The sequence below is a fragment of the Arabidopsis lyrata genome, assembly GCF_000004255.2.
Source record: "Arabidopsis lyrata subsp. lyrata unplaced genomic scaffold ARALYscaffold_7, whole genome shotgun sequence".
Classification (NCBI taxonomy): Eukaryota; Viridiplantae; Streptophyta; class Magnoliopsida; order Brassicales; family Brassicaceae; genus Arabidopsis; species Arabidopsis lyrata.
Window position 1 is genome coordinate 6,060,684 of NW_003302549.1, and position 15,997 is coordinate 6,076,680.

The following is a 15,997-nucleotide window of genomic DNA, read 5'->3' on the forward strand; positions in this document are numbered from 1 at the left end:
ACTTTCTTGACATTGTGCACTCTTCAAAAGCCAACTATCAACGGAATCACGGTGGAATTTGTGCATGTAATCTCGTAGCCTAACATAACCAATCTAGACGAGATAAATTAAGAAGTCAATTAAACAAAAAAAAAAATTGATTAAAATTTGAAGGAAAACACACAAAAATTAGAGTTCATCATGATCAAAATAGTCTTCGTCGTCCAGTTCTTCGTGATGAACTGCCTTGTAAAACACATCTTCGTGGCGCAACATCTCTTCAAGTGATAGTTTACCATCTTTATCCTCATCCGCCTACACAAATAAAATAAAATTAAACGTTAGAAATTTAAGCAATATACACATCTACTTAGCATAGTTGTAATCACATTTCTAATTCTGTTCTTAAAATCGGTTTAAGACAATAACATATACACACACTATTAATGAATGTCAAAGCTATGAGAAATGATTTAAGATTAAGATTTAGGTTGGAAGAGACTAACCTCGTGGCAAAGGAAAGTAGAATAGTATTTGGCATAACTCATCTCACCAGGTTGAAGATAATGCAAAATGGGTCGAAGCTCATTGGCCACGAGGAATCTGTCTTTGTTCCTGTCCAGCTCCGCGAACAGAAGCTGAGCTGTTGGCACATTCTCATCCTCCTCTGTCTCGAACTTTGCGAATTCTTTATACATTTCGTATGTGTTTTGTACAAACTCTCTGTACTCTAGCTTCCCATCACCGTTCGTGTCCATGCCCCTATATATTACATATATCAAACAACACGAACGTAAGCTTCTATTTATGATCATATTGAAACAAGATTTATCACAAAATGCTTACGTCATTCGCTCCGTTAGAACCCATCTTTGAGTATCTCCGTTTCTGCTATCTTCAGGGTGCAAGAAACTGCAAATCCCATATTTTTTCATTCATTTTTTATTTCTGAAAATTTTATAAGGAAATGAGATTTTTCGGAGTATAATAATTACTTGTTGAACTCTTCAATGTCGAGGGAGCCATTATGATCAAAATCGGAATTCTTGAATTGCTCCATCCACCAACCGGCTTCACCGTGACCCTTCTCGTTTTTCTCTGTTTCCATATTAGTTATCATTGTTTTTTTTACATAATGAAGAAGAAAATTCTCGAAGGATCAAAGACAAGTTAATATATTACCAATATCTTGCTTAGAGAATTGAGGCAAGTACTCTTCAAAGGTTATGACACCGTCCTTGTCCTTATCTTGTAGCTCAAGCTCTTTGGCGGTTCTGTAACCCATGTTGTCCTCTGTCTGCTGCATCATCCATGTCTGAAGCTCTTTCAAGCTCACGAAGCCATCTCTTGGTGCCGCGTCAAGCAGAGGGAACAAGAACTTGATCCTCATTGTCGTGTTAAGCCTTCTCTCTTGTGCAAAATACCCCTCAAACATATCATCTTCCTCCTCCTTTGCAGCCTCCACGGTCTTCGTACCAGCTTCTTTCTCATTAGACAACCGCTCGATCCGGGTCACCAGAGGGTCAAACACGGGCATTTCAAGCCTGCGTCCAATGCGGCGGCTTATGAGACCCTCAATGGATTGAGTCCGGTTTTGTTTCTTATGAGCGAAGAGGACGAGGACGATGAAGGTGGCAGCTAGTATCGCGTAAACCACCACCTTGGCCATTTTCCGAGAGCCAAAGGTGGGGTTCTATGGAGAGAAGACGAAAGGGCCACGAAGATTGCTAATTCTGTTTTTGTATTTGCTTTATTGGGGTTATCCGTAAATCATTAGTTTATGTTCTATCAACCGTTTTTTGCCGCCAAAGTCGGTTATTTATTTGTTGAGAATCCAATGACTCCCTCTCTCTATATGTATATATGTGTATGTATATAGCAAACCAATAAAAACCGGTTACGATATATGTCATAAAGCCTGAAGGAACAAAAGATTGTTGCAATGTAAGAAGAAAGAAATTAAAGAACAAGACTTGGAAACAGCCAAGTGATATAGTGTTGGAACCATATGGTAGGGATGGAAGGAAAGTTTAAAGTAAAGAAAAGCTTCTTACTAAGTCATTTGATCATATACATTGCGGGATTAGAGAAGACGTGGTTAGTATTTGTTTAGTCTGTCTGCTTTGCAGAATCTCGGATCCAGGGCCAGTCTGACTCGCAGAGATCGAGGGGAGAGTTTCCATCGTCATCTTTAGCGGCTGTATTTGCTTTCTGTTTCACTAGAAACTCGGCAATGGCTTCTCTGTCGCATACAACAGCGTAATGCAAAGGGGTTTGGCCTTCGTTGTCCTGTTCAACACAATAACCAAAAAACACATAAATGAAGAAGTTGCTACCTTTGCAGATAATGACTAGGTAGGAATTTCTCTTTCTTCACCTTAGCATTCACATCGGCGTTCTTATCGACAAGAACTTTGGCGATGTTGAGGTGGCCACGGTCAATAGCCCAGTGCAACGGTGTGCGACCTTCACTGTCTGCAGTTTACGGAAAATTAGAGAGCAAATCCAACATCACGAGCATGAACTTCCAAGAAACGGAATATACACGCAGAGACTAACCCCTTGCATTTACAGGAATGCCGCTTTCAATGCTTTTCAGCAAATTGTCGACTTCTCCTTCTCTAGCAAATCCGTGTATGGCATCAATCTTCCTGAGAGATAAAACAAAAGTTCAATGAGCAGAGGATTAGTGTTTCATTCAGATAGACAGGAAAAACGAATAGCTTAAAGTTCCATGAGACAATTGTAGCCATTTCACCAGCAAAAACTGCTGCAGGTGGAACGAGACAGGAACGTTACATATTCACCGAGTTTATGAGCCTATTTGTGAAATCAGGATACATATATCTAATCTATACATGAACGCAAGGAGCAGGAAATAAAACACATGAGAATACAAGAAGAGAACCTTACAACTCATTTTCGGATTCCTCATCATAAACCAACGACCTGAAAACTGGTCCCATGGTTCCTCTTGAGTTGGAGGCTGCATCATCCCCACCCCGACTTCCGGCTTTCTGTTAGAGAAGCTCTCATGAATAGTCCAGAAGAAGAAACATAAGCGATATAACGAAAATAAAGAAGAGGAAAAAAAAAAACTTTATACCACGCCACCGTCTAACCAAGTTGGGTATAGCTGAGTGACAATCTCAATATACTTCTCCATCGCCTCTTCAGGGGGCATAGCTCCCAGTTTCTGCCATGCTTGCCTGAAATAGAACAAAATCATGGCACATTCCAATCAATGAAGTTGCACTCTTATAACAAACCATAATCACATAGACAATCAACTGTTACAACAGTAAAAACCACATAATCTTCCAGCACTTGCATAAGCCAAGAAGCTAACTAGGTGATATCAAGATACACCCAATACAAGTCTTCCTAGTCTATGAAGAACCTAAAAACCTCAAATTCCACCTAAAATCAAATATCAAACAGTTGAACAAAAAACCTAGAAAATTATATGTAGAAGCTAATGGCACAGAGAAATACCACTTGGCACGAGCAGTCATTTTGAGAGCTGATGGCTGAGGAGCAGTACAAGGTCCTTCCGTAGCAATCTTATACAATCCGTAAAGCTGCTGCTGCACGTCGCTAGGTACCTTCTGCGAAAGCCGATCTGCGGCGGCGGTAGTTACGAAAAGAGTGGCGGCGCTAAAAGCCTCATCGAGTTCCGTGCTCTCGACGCCTTCCCAATCATCATCTTCCTCGCTGTCGTCACCGACGACGCTATCACTTCTGGAGCTACCCTGCTCCGCCACAAGCGAATCCGCCTCACCACCAGCGCCGCCGCTAGAAGAATCGAGACGTCGCGAGTCAACCCCTTCTGGTTTTACCTCGAATTGAGACTCCTCGGTGTGACGAGTAAGAGAGAGATTGTCTTCTTTAAACGTGACGACGATCGAGATCAGCTTAGCCAGAAGGTAAGAGAAAATCAAACCCAGGATCACAGACTGAGCAAGTTGAGCCCAATCACCCATTCTTCCCAAAACCGAAATCAAATTCTCAAAAGCGCCGACAATTGAAACCCTAGAAAAGTTCAAAACAGAGTCACGAGGAAGAAGAAGGAACCCAACGGATCTGGAGAGACAAAAAGGAACAAACTTGAGTTGGTTTTTTTTTTCACCGATTCATTCAGTCACCAAACAAAAAAGAGAAGCCTTTTCGTTGTGGGAGTTAAGACTTTTTTATTGAATTGAAATCATATTGAATCAAGTTAAAGACGACACAAAATAAACTTGCGACGAGTGACGACAGATCTCACACATATGGGTCTAATTGGGGAAGAAGTCGACGTGTTGTACCGTAAATTTTTTCTCCTTTAACCAACAAAATAAATAAATATTCGACAATAACACGTAAAAAGGTGTTTGAATTTATAACAACGTTAAATTATGTGGTGGAATCGTGGTAGAAAATAAATCTAGAAGACGTGCATGGTGTGGGGATGATTAAAGGCTTGAATCATACGACACGTAAATTGATATGTATCCATAAGCAAATAAAGGTAGACCACAAACTTGAACGCATTAGATTCACGTGAAGTTGGCATGAAAATGAAATCCCAGCTTTTTTTCTTCTTTATGGGTTTATATAACAAAAGACAAAATTCATAACATGATACTAAATAGTTCCACTCACAGACATTGCTTGCTCAAATGAGCATCTCATGAAGAGAAAACCAACCCAACCCACCCATATGAGTGAGTGACTCATTTTTTACATGGAATACTCATTTAAGCAAGAAACATTAGAAAGTGGAAGGAGATTTTATCACTTTTGTGACTTTGTCCATGAGAGTAAGAGAGATGCTGACTCTATTGATATATATGAGAAACGTGACTGCACAAACTAGGGGGAATTTACGGAAGTACCCTCTACTCGAACAGGAAACTACCCACCAACCCAGGCCACCATACTACTGAACACCTTAATAATATAACTCAAGACACACTAACCAAACACTTGAACAAGACTTGTAAGTAAAGCCATGGAATGGTAGCTCAACCTTGACTTTTATCCAACAATCAAACATTCTCAAGCAAACCACATGCCTGGGGGATTCATTCCCCACTTTATAGTGTAGATTAAAACAAGGAAACAAGAAAAAAAGGAATTTTCTCAATTACTTACCCTTTGATCTGTAAGGGGTCACTTAAACTGTGGTAATTTTTTGAAAGACTATTCGTGTTGTGCTCCATACCGGCATTGGATATTTTCCCCTTCTATAAGCTTTTCAACTGCATCGAGAGGAAGACCCACCAGCTCTAACGTCTTTTCCCACACTCTCTGTGCAGTTTCTGTGTTGTGTGCTTCTTCGGAAGGATTTGCAGGGCGGCAATCTTGAGAAATAAATGGGCAAACTGGCCAGTCGTCGTTTTTTAGTGTTTCCCAATACTCTGGAATCTGAGGGTCTGTGGCCGAGAATAGAGAACTTCTACAACCTTCTTGGGGTGAAAATATGAAATACGGTATCACAGCGTAAAGAGCTTGAAGAAACCTGGATAGATCCCTGGCCTAAAAAATTTGGAAACAATTAGGCAGTTCAATGCAATGAAGTTCTGAGAAAACAGAAGAATCCTGCATTTGTAACGAAATGAAGTGAAGCTAATACTCACAACATTTGTTAGGACAACACCAGGGGATAGACATATGACGCTAACTCCTGTTTCTAGAGGAAGCTTTTTGAAAAGAATGCTACTAAACATAATCTGGAAGATGGAAGATCAGAAAGCGAGACTTAACTCACCAGTTTCTGAAAATAAGCCCCTTTCAAAAAATAGAAACTGTGGCAGATGAATAAATTAAATGCCGTTACTGTAAGCTCACCTGGGCAAGCTTGCTGCTTGAGTATCCTATAAGGCTTGAGTACTTACGTCTACCAGAAACAACATTCATGTCATCCGGGTCAACAAAACCGACACTATGCATCTACAAAAGTGAATCCCACAACCCATTATCTTGCATGAAAAAGTAATAATCAAAGACAATAAATATAAACTGTTTCAGTTTTCACAAACAGCAAGCCACAAAAATTCTTCTGAAATGAGTAATGACATAATGCAGATCATATAATCCAGTCATGGTAGTGTATTTTGGGTCGAAACTTTCTACAAGCTTGGGTTTGTATCGTTTCTCTATACCAAGACTCTCTTGATAAAATATGCATATGTAGTTCAGCGATTTAGAGAGACCAAAATCATTTATCTACATATTCTGCAATCAACTAAAAAAACTAGAGGTTTTCAAGTTACAGAATACACAAACAAATTGAGCCTTTCAACATGATTACTCATACGAAGAGTATATTATAAACTAGAGAATACAGACTTGGAGCCTGCAGTGTCAGTGATCATAGAACTTACAACGGAATTCACATTAATGATTCGGCTAGGAGAGCCTCGGATAAGAGACGGCAAAAGAAGTACGGATAGCAGCGCTGGAGCTAAATGATTCACTTGCATGTGCTGCTCATATCCTTCCTCTGAGAATTTTTGCGCCTCTGCACAAATTAGAGAACAGAGCATTTTAGATGGTTACTTTCCTCAACATATACTGAAGAAAATGTAGCATCTGACAACGAATTATTTAAAAAGGAGACCCATCGGACAGAGTTCCATATACCGGCAATAATAGAAGACTTGTACAGGAAAAAAAAGCCAGTTCTCATCAATTGGGTCCATCAAGTTGGAATATCGATGATGATGATTGGTTCACAAGTATGACTTTGAGATCATAACAAGAGATGATGAAAATAGATACAGGAAACAACAGAAGGGGGAAACTCAATGCTTTAAAGCTAAAAAGGGCAATAAAACCAACCTCCCATAGCAAACATCCCAGCATTGTTAATCAGAACATGCAAAGGTCCTAACCGAGCGTTCAAAGCCTCGGCAAATCTTGCAACAGAATCCAGTGAGAGAAGATCAATCTCCATTGCCTGTACAAAGTTAAACAGAGTATCATCATCAACTATCTAGATGTTACGAGGCCTCTAACTAATATAAAAGAAATTGGTTTAGCCAGAGTCTAACTAGTTCCAATACACATTCTTGACTAATATCAGTCCCAGTAATACACATTTGTAAATTTTAATAAGTACATCACCATGATAAGGTTACCTCAATATTGAGTGGGAGACCTTTACCAGACCATTCGTTCTGCCATTGATGTATCAGCTCCTGAGCCGCCTTTGTGTTCCTTACGGCCATCACAACATGAGCACCGGCCTCTGCAAGCTGCCTGCGTCCCAACTAGACCAAAATAAACTCAATTGGGTTGTGAATCGGAAGTAACGGGGAAGAGAACAAACCTAGCGGTCTCGCGGCCAATGCCGCTGGTGGAGCCAGTGACAACGCAAGTGAGGTCATTGACGGAAGGAAGAGGAAGAGGGTTCTCCAAATGAGAAGCTGTGATCCTCTGGAAGAGAATCTCCCCGAAAACACTGCTCCATCCTCTCATCCACTCCATCCATCCCAGATTCTGCTTCTTCTTCGCCGGAGAAAAAGACGACGCCGTTTCGTCACTCATCTTCTTCTTCCGGAGTTAGATCTATGACGTTGCACAGCAACAAAAGACAAAAAGTGTATTTCGTCAAAAACTATGGCTTCACTAACTCCTGGAAGATCCGAATCTATGGGCCGGCGAGAACTTTCTGACCCACATATATGGGCCGGCGAGAAGATAAACATTCTCAATTGACCACCGGTCATGGATTCATGGGTCAACGATGATTACACATTGTTAGACTGTTAGTGTTTCATAAAAATGTGTACGATGATTTTCATTTTACTATGTCCTGAGTCCTGACTATGCAATCGGCGTAGCATCACTCTATTATTCTCTTGTCTACTAGATGAGAGATATTTGACTACATTCAAGAAAAAGTGAGAAAATCAATCCTCAAATGGAGAGAATGGTTCTAATCTTAGATTTGTGTTCATATGACAACTCTAAATCATATTGTATGATGAATCCTTCTTGTTTTGGTGTCGATTGATTTGTTATTCGGAAGTGGAACATCATTAAACAACTCTATTTCCATGAGTGTTGTTACATAGTTACAAATAATAATAACTTGGTTTTATGTTTAAAAAAAAAAAAAAAAAAAAAAAGTAAGTAGTTTGACAATCAGTACAAGTCAAGAGACTCGAGAACTCTACCAGCCTGGATATGAAGAGCAGTGATTCTTTGTTCAGGATCACCTGTTGAACCGAATTGACTCGCCGCCCATATTAAAGAAGCAGATTTTTCACCCAAGAGGCGCCTGATGTCTTCATTTACACTTGCAATGGGAGAACGATCCTTCCCATTCACATGTCCAACTAACAGTAGTAAGAACTCTCCGCATCTTAACCTGTGAATCAGTAAGGAACTAAACATGACCAAAAGCCTAAACCACGACCATCGATTTTTTTGGACACAAAGTGGATGATATCATTAACTAAATCATAACCAGTGACCTTAGAGTTGGAACTCTTTAAGATGCATGAGACCAAACTTAAGATGATAAGGGTTTAACTAGACAATTCAATGAATTTGACAAGGAAATTGATCTAAACCAGAAGAGACAAAAAGGAAATGAATCTTCGTTGACAGCAGTTTTTCTCCTCTAAATATACTGTATAATAACCATATGTGAAATGCCAGAACAAGTGCCATGAAAGAAACTGAGAACAAAAACTTGTTAAATTCACCTGAGGTTTTCATCAGCTTGTTTGTCTCGCATGAGCATTGCAACCTCTTCAATGCCATTGCAGGCTCCAAAATCCTGTTACCAAGAGAAATTAGAGAAGTTAAAAAAAAAAGCAGGTGAAGGCCAGTTTGTTTTGTTCCATTGATATGCATCTGTCTGAGACTCAAAACTTACCTGCTTTCTATTTCGTTACGTTACTAATCACAGAAGTTGTTACTAAAAGAAACAAACTGAATAACTTACCACCTGATTTGCTGATGAATCCAACAATACTGAGATTAAGGCATCCAAGCAGGCCCCTTGCTCAAGTACTCCTCGTGTTGATAATACATTCATCATTACCTGAAATATTTTATGAGCATCTGTATCACATTAACAATTTAACAGCCCACACAACCAAGAAACTTCCCACTGCATCAATCTGGTCTAAAACATGAAGAGTCCAAACATAAGATCGACAAAGAAATGAAAAACGATCAAAGATGTCTCTCGTACACAGGAGTCTCCCTTCCCGCCAAATCATAGTGAGAAGTGACAATTTCACAACAAAAATGCAGAGTTCTAGTTTCTAGAATTCTCTATGCATCAATAGACTAGTAATAAGTAACAAAGGAGAGTCTATCTTACGCGGACTGCACCGTGCTTATGAGCCAGAACAGTGCTCTGAGGATGGAGAAGACAGCATCCTTCGAGAACCCTAAGTGCAACCGCGACCTCAGCATCCGTAGAAGGACTCGTTATCTTCATCGGCTCCACACTGAATATATGATCCAAGCTCGTCACTCTATCATCCTCCGCTTCTTTCAACGAATGTCGGAAAAGCACCGGAACCACTGCGAAATCACGAAGCTTTTCATCATCAGAGAACACACACATTACACAGCATCGATTTGGGTATAAAAATGAGGAAATAAAGATAATCAGACATTGGAGATCGGAAATGGTTTGGGTATGAGAGAAGAGGCGGATGATGGAATCTGAATCGGCGACAGTTCGGAGAGTTTTGAGAAGAGATCTAAGGCCACAGATACGAAGGAAGGAGAATTCAGCGCAAGCATCGCGTAAACCGGTCCTAAGGGATAGTGTCAGCTCCCTGTAAAGTCTCTGCGTATTGAGAGAAGTCACCAGCTCTTCAACTACCATCGCCGCCGCGTCTGAATCCTCTCCGTTCTCCGATTCCGACGGATTCTCCGGCGTTGCTGCTGACGCGCCATCGCTCCATATCGGTCTCTTCAGATACATCTCTTTCTCCCTTGTCTCTCTTTCTCTCCTCTGGGGGTAATCACATTTGTTGGCGATGTCCCAAGACGGCAACCACTTAGCTTTGGCAAACATAAAGCAGCACGTAGTCTAAATGTTTGAACGGCACGCATTTCTTTTCCCCTGGTTATCTATCTTTCAAGCAACTCAAAGACGAAGTGTGGAGAATGATATTACACTTGCAAAGGAGAGAAACTATTAGCATCTTTATTAACAGAGAAACTTTGTACGAACAAATCCATAGTTTGAACACAAGAGACGACATATAATTAACACATAGAGAGGGACAATGAAGAACTGGAAAAATGGCTGATGATGGACTTGTGAAATCCCACAAGATCGGAATTGACAAAGCCAAATTTTATCTATGTACAGTTTTTGAGCCAATCCAATAATGAATTCAAACATGTTCCTCAGCTCTACCAATCCTCCTTGACAATCTTAGCCTTTTCGAATATGAACTTGCCCTCCTTGTACTTCTGTGAGGTCTCATAAGCTCGCTCGTATTTCCAACCCAACGGTTCATTACAGTCAGCACAAGATATATCAGCCACTGTGTGTAGACCTGTTAGAAGATGCCGGTCTTCTTTAGGCCCTACCACAATATTCATTGCGTGGGAGAACAAAAAGGCTCGCCCAGTTCTTCCCTGGTAATGGAGAAGTAGAACCATGGATTAGGACATCAATGGTTTTCACTTTTCACAATCAAGAAATACAAATGCTAGAAAAATGTCTAGTAATGACTAGTCTTGATTTCTAGTAATGACTAGTACTGACTAGAATTGATTTCATAACCAACCACAAGCTTACTCAAATAATGACTAGTCTAGTTATTTATATCAATTGCATTCTTACGTTTTGTTTCCACGATCAATTTCCAAAATTTGATTAGACTCTAACACCGATAAACAGATACCTTGGTAGGAAAAATGATCCAAGTAGGAAGGACAATAAGTCAAAAGTTCTCCTAAAATCTGAAAGACAGTCAGATTCTCAGCTCGAGCTAGTCGTAGATCGGTTCTCCACTTAATTCTCTACATCAATCATATGGGACACAAACATAAAAAAAGAGATGAGGAAGCTGATTGATTCACCTGAAAAGCCTTAGAGATGATATCATCGTGAAGTCCAACATGGTTTCTGCAGTTGCAGCAACTATACAGTCTTGGACCAATTGAGTGAGCCATTTTATCAAACACTTTCAGGGCGTGATCAATTGCTCCAACCAAGTCCTCACCTTTTGTCACCAAAACACACAAAAATCCATAAATACATCCAGAACCCACATGGAAACCAGAAATCAGGGTTACTAAAGACAAGAGGAGATAAAGAAAAACCTTTCCAGATTCTGAAAATTCACCAAGCTTCAAACTTCAATGTTTCTGGAAATAGAAGATAAGAACAGTGGGCAGGTGTTAGCGTGCAAGATTAGAGATTCCACGATATTACCTCAATTTCAATAAACAAATAAGAGTGGGTCAAGTCAAGAGACCACAGATGAATATAAAATACACAATTATTGGTAGGGTAAGGGAAACGAAATGAGATATTACCGGAGAGGAAATTACGCAGTAGATATGATACAACGAAATGGAGAAAAAATCAGACGAAAGATTCGATTTTGATCTTTGAAATGAAACTTTCTGAGGAAATTTCAGAGGGATCTTACAAGGGTTTAACGGATCGAACAAAGAAGCAAGAGAAATTGAGTGGAGAATAAGGTTGGAGTTGGATCAAAGTTTTGATCTTTATTAGTCTCTCTGATCATATGGCCGTGTAGCGACTATCTTGCGACTTCTTTCTTTCTGGGTTTTTGCTTTATGACTGGGAAATTAAGAAAATAAATAGTAGCAGCAGTGATGAAAATTGGAAATGTGGAACAAAGTTGTCTCTTCATATTTTTTTTTCTTTTTTTTTTTCCGTTTTCATAAATATTTAACTTGTACTGTAAATTTGTAATAAATTTTTAAAAGAAGCTTTCTATTTTAATTTTTTTTAAATAGATTTTTTTTTTACTTGTTTTCAAATCTCTTCATAGAGAACAACCAATATACTGATGACATTTGTACAACAAAGGTAATAATAATATAGTAATATACATACAAACTAGAATTTAACCCGCGGTATACCGCGGGACTATATTACTTAAAAAAATGTAATGTTATTTTTTAAAAGACTAACTGAAGATATATCATATTAATTTGTATTTTAAAATGTAGATATCTATTTATCAATTTTTGAAGTATAAATACGAAAACATACATTTTTTTTAAGTAACGATGTATGGTGGATTTTAAACTTTTGAATATTTTATTCTGCAGTATACCGTGGGTCGGGTTTTTTATAACTGAAAATTTTAAATTTAAGTTGGATTTGTTTTGTTAATATTGTTTCTTTTGTTTTGTGTTTAAGATTGTATAATTGTATTTTGATTATTAATTTTAGGATTTCATCCGTGATATACCGTTATTTATTAATATCGACCCAAACCCGTCATCCCATATAAACCCGTCTATATTATCTCGTTAGCTAAATTATTAGTATTATAAAATCCAAGAAAATAAATTATTATTGTTATAAAATCTAATAATTTTAGGATCTCACCCGTAGTATACCGTTATTTGAACGATTTTAAATTTATACTACTAATATATATTTTAAATTTATCATATAAAGTATATGATTTCAAGTTTTTTGTGTTTTTTTTTTATTTAAATAAAACAACGGCTTAAATGATGATAGATATAGTTCTTTTTCTGTATGTGTATTTGATTTTTCTATGTGAATATTTTGATTATTATAAAATAGTATTTTTATTGCTATGCAAAATGTTAATATAAATATTTGCTATAAATTTTTTTGAAGATATATAGAAAGATTGTGTAAATATTTTTAGAAACAAATTAGGCAAGATATTGTTTGGTTAATATCTTTTATTTAAATTTTGTAAAATTAATAATAAATGCCAATGACATTCTTTGTAAATACTGCCTAACCCTAGGATTTATTTGCTAAAAGTCATCCAAAAATGTATATATAGATATAGATATACAATCATCAATTCCTTTCATTTTTTTATTTTAACCTAACCCTCCAAGAGTAATTCTTGACTAGGTTTCAATATCTCTTGGTCAACTTGAGCTTCTCGATGACAAACATGCCTTCTTTATACCTCTGTTTAAGATCGAAGGTCTCAACATATTTCCAACCCAACGTCTCACCACACTTACTGCACATCACATCTGCCACCACGTACGAGCCGGTTATCAGTTTCCTCCCAATCTTCGGTCCAACCACCACGTTCATCGCGTGTGAAAACATAAACGCTGGCCCCGAAGCTCCCTAAAATCCATTTTTCAAAAACATTTTGTATTTGTAACCAATTGAGATTATGAGGAGACTTGATCATCTCTAGAAAACCATCGGATAAGAAATGAAAAAAATTAATTTTTTGGTATATCTAAACAATCTCTAGTGTTTTTTGTTACCACAAATTTTTTGGAGATGAGATCTTCACCGAGAGTTAGTGGATTCTCGCAGTTTCTGCAAAAATACGTAGGAAGAGTTTTGTTTTCTGCCATTGGACGATGGATATAGAAAGAAAATCGGAAAGTTTGTAAGATTGGATGAGAGACTATGAAGATTATTAGTTCTTATCGTTAATTCTTGTGGAAATTATAGTGCGTTGACTCAAACATTTGCATTATTGTATGCCACTGCCAATGTTTGTGCTTTTGGATTAATGGGCCATTTATGGGCGTATAAACAAAAGGCCAATTTGAATATTTAGTTTTCACTTGTGAAAAAATATTAAAGACCCATTGCTTCTTTCATCGTCTCATCTCATGGGTATGAAATGGAGCTCCACAAAATTTGATATACTGATGGCCACATCCGCGTGGTCATTGTTTAGCGGTGATGGACTGTGTCTGTCTTTATACACCGAGACTTGGTCGGTTGGTCCAATCACGTACTGACTGAGACTTGCACACGCATCGGTGTAGCATTCTAAGGTAGTTTTGATGTTATTGGTTCTGTTTTATACACATAATAATAATGCGTTTACTGCAACCATCCCATTCACATGTACATTAGCTCACCTCTTATTTCTCAGTTTGTGTGTGTGTGTATTGAATATTTCTCAGCCGAGGGAGTGATTTTTTTCCTTTAGTTTTAGGTCGGTGTTTCATTAATGACCAAACATATGTTTTCAACACTAGTTTCATTTTCACTGTCCATTCTTAGAAGTATTCAATTCAATAACGTAACGGTGCTGATATTTTTAGAATTATCTTAAGACAAACAATATAGAAAAGTCTTTTGTCCGGTGTCTAGCTTTAGATTTTGGAGCCTACTTTAAAGTCGTCTCCAAGTGATTTCCAGCTAAACAGTGGTCACATTAATAAAATAACGAGGGTAGTAGCCCCATTTTCACTTTTCATACTCATCCTTTTTAAAAAGCAGAAAAAAGCACATTCACTTCTTGTGATATCCACACACACATCACATTTACCATATCCGTATTCTGTAAAACTTGCTAACCATACATTTTCCTCTTTTTTATCTGACTTAAACTTGATTGTGTGAATCATGGTACGTAGGTTGGTTTTAGCGTTGTAAGTTATAATGATTAATAATGTTTTGATCAGTACCATGGTTGGAATATTTATCGGCTTATTTTGTTGGAAATGTTAGTTGGGATATATTTGTTTAGTTAACCCGTGTAGAGAGTCATTATTTGGTCATTATGTTAGGTGTATCAGTATATGCCGTGACATCGCATTTGTCCATTGTCCCAAGTCGCAATCGTCATCATTTCCACATGCATGAAGCATCTTTTTGAATCTAAAGTCTTAAGATTCACATTGTGCTTTTGTTTCCTTGTCCCTACATATCAGAAAACGACAGTTCTTATCAAATCATCGACATACTTATTTGAAGTCACCTACCTCTAAAGGATAACCTAAGTTCTCAAAAGCCGTATATAGTTCCTGCATTTTTTTGGATCCATCTTAGAAATCCTAAGACGTAACAACTGTAGACGTTCAGGGTATATAGATTTTTTTTGGTTAGACTAATCTTTTTTTTTTGTGCAAAGATTTTTTTTAATATAAATTTATCAACTCCGTGACACCAAATGTAAAAGTATTTCAGAGAAACATAAAAGTATATCAGTATACGCATTTGATACAATCTAATCTATCAACTATTTCGATATATGTGCCTAGATGGGGTTCTAAGCTAGGAAGAGTGGACCTGCGAGGCTGCAAATTATATCAAGTGGCACATGATTTAGTTGCAACTTGAATTCGATAAACACGTCCCACAGTACAGTACAAGTTGCCATTTTTCCTTTGTATTCCCGATAATAACATTAATTTCGGTGTTCCATTTATAAATTAGAAGACGACGAATTTCTCATGCTGACCCAAAAGTCTTTGTTCGAATTAACACGAACGACTTATGTATATCTACGGTTTCGATGTGATCGCTACCCAAAGTTGACCATAAGGTTATTGCTTGTTATTACCGTTAGAACAAGCTTCATTAACACTTGCTTAAAACCAATTATCCAATGTATTGCTAATGCTTCTTCATTAACGGTCTAGTTATGTACTAAATGCTTCTTTTGAAAAAAGTTACAAGGTTTTTGGTGACAATAAATTTGTGTACAGCTGGAGTGGCACTGATCACCAAAATTTTAGGTTTTTCCACCATTGATGACAAATTGACAATTTCATAAACATATTGGTATCGTTGACTACTGACTAGAAGTTAGAACAATTTCATAATCTAATGGAATGTGATTGAACCGTTGTTAAATCAGTATTCGAATTTAATCCTTTTTAATATTGAAAAAGAAACATAAATAGTAATAGTGGTCTATTTAATATTCACCACATTTGTGCCGTGAACTCCGTTACCCATTAAACCAGATGCGTTATTATTTTTATACATTTTGAGTGAAAACAAGTATAAGAAAATATCTATTGGAGGAAAAAAAAAAAAAAAAAATCTATTGTTTTCTTTTCGACGTTCATGTATATCTTGTGCTTCTGT

At 37.7% G+C, this 15,997-nt stretch overlaps 6 protein-coding genes across 8 annotated transcripts; all 6 read right to left on the reverse strand.

Annotated features, from left to right (window-relative positions):
• Positions 1–15: 15 nt before the first annotated feature.
• LOC9305612 (calumenin-A) lies at positions 16–1,762 on the reverse strand. The gene is made up of 5 exons (XM_002869495.2): positions 1,162–1,762; positions 975–1,077; positions 826–891; positions 486–741; positions 16–294 (listed from the first exon to the last, which is right to left on the reverse strand). Exons 1-5 carry the CDS (start codon positions 1,646–1,648, stop codon positions 169–171), a joined length of 1,038 nt encoding a protein of 345 aa, XP_002869541.1. The 5' UTR covers positions 1,649–1,762; the 3' UTR covers positions 16–168.
• A 93-nt stretch (positions 1,763–1,855) lies between these two features.
• On the reverse strand, positions 1,856–4,863 carry LOC110226027 (acyl-CoA-binding domain-containing protein 2). The gene is made up of 6 exons (XM_021016499.1): positions 3,475–4,863; positions 3,086–3,188; positions 2,893–2,996; positions 2,539–2,630; positions 2,357–2,454; positions 1,856–2,268 (listed from the first exon to the last, which is right to left on the reverse strand). Exons 1-6 carry the CDS (start codon positions 3,960–3,962, stop codon positions 2,089–2,091), a joined length of 1,065 nt encoding a protein of 354 aa, XP_020872158.1. The 5' UTR covers positions 3,963–4,863; the 3' UTR covers positions 1,856–2,088.
• Positions 4,864–4,978: 115 nt separating this feature from the next.
• On the reverse strand, positions 4,979–7,598 carry LOC9305613 (retinol dehydrogenase 11). Its single transcript, XM_002869496.2, has 7 exons — positions 7,295–7,598; positions 7,104–7,224; positions 6,805–6,922; positions 6,348–6,484; positions 5,812–5,913; positions 5,601–5,693; positions 4,979–5,499 (listed from the first exon to the last, which is right to left on the reverse strand). The coding sequence occupies exons 1-7, from the start codon at positions 7,510–7,512 to the stop codon at positions 5,164–5,166; spliced, it is 1,125 nt and encodes a 374-aa protein (XP_002869542.1). The 5' UTR covers positions 7,513–7,598; the 3' UTR covers positions 4,979–5,163.
• A 383-nt stretch (positions 7,599–7,981) lies between these two features.
• On the reverse strand, positions 7,982–10,062 carry LOC9305614. Its single transcript, XM_021018565.1, has 5 exons — positions 9,604–10,062; positions 9,305–9,510; positions 8,921–9,019; positions 8,679–8,752; positions 7,982–8,338 (listed from the first exon to the last, which is right to left on the reverse strand). The coding sequence occupies exons 1-5, from the start codon at positions 10,010–10,012 to the stop codon at positions 8,113–8,115; spliced, it is 1,014 nt and encodes a 337-aa protein (XP_020874224.1). The 5' UTR covers positions 10,013–10,062; the 3' UTR covers positions 7,982–8,112.
• Positions 10,063–10,124: 62 nt separating this feature from the next.
• Positions 10,125–11,802, reverse strand: LOC9305615 (protein yippee-like At4g27745). Of its 3 annotated transcripts, none has more exons than XM_021018568.1 (4): positions 11,607–11,802; positions 11,275–11,319; positions 11,032–11,174; positions 10,125–10,584 (listed from the first exon to the last, which is right to left on the reverse strand). In XM_021018568.1, exons 3-4 carry the CDS (start codon positions 11,122–11,124, stop codon positions 10,357–10,359), a joined length of 321 nt encoding a protein of 106 aa, XP_020874227.1. In that variant the 5' UTR covers positions 11,125–11,174; positions 11,275–11,319; positions 11,607–11,802; the 3' UTR covers positions 10,125–10,356. The 3 variants fall into 3 exon arrangements, with proteins under 3 accessions (XP_020874227.1, XP_020874225.1, XP_020874226.1); XM_021018566.1 differs by having other exon boundaries at positions 11,491–11,802; XM_021018567.1 differs by having other exon boundaries at positions 11,275–11,386; positions 11,491–11,802.
• Positions 11,803–12,984: 1,182 nt separating this feature from the next.
• Positions 12,985–13,657, reverse strand: LOC110226594 (protein yippee-like At4g27740). Its single transcript, XM_021018569.1, has 2 exons — positions 13,426–13,657; positions 12,985–13,279 (listed from the first exon to the last, which is right to left on the reverse strand). The coding sequence occupies exons 1-2, from the start codon at positions 13,516–13,518 to the stop codon at positions 13,055–13,057; spliced, it is 318 nt and encodes a 105-aa protein (XP_020874228.1). The 5' UTR covers positions 13,519–13,657; the 3' UTR covers positions 12,985–13,054.
• Between the last annotated feature and the right edge of the window lie 2,340 nt (positions 13,658–15,997).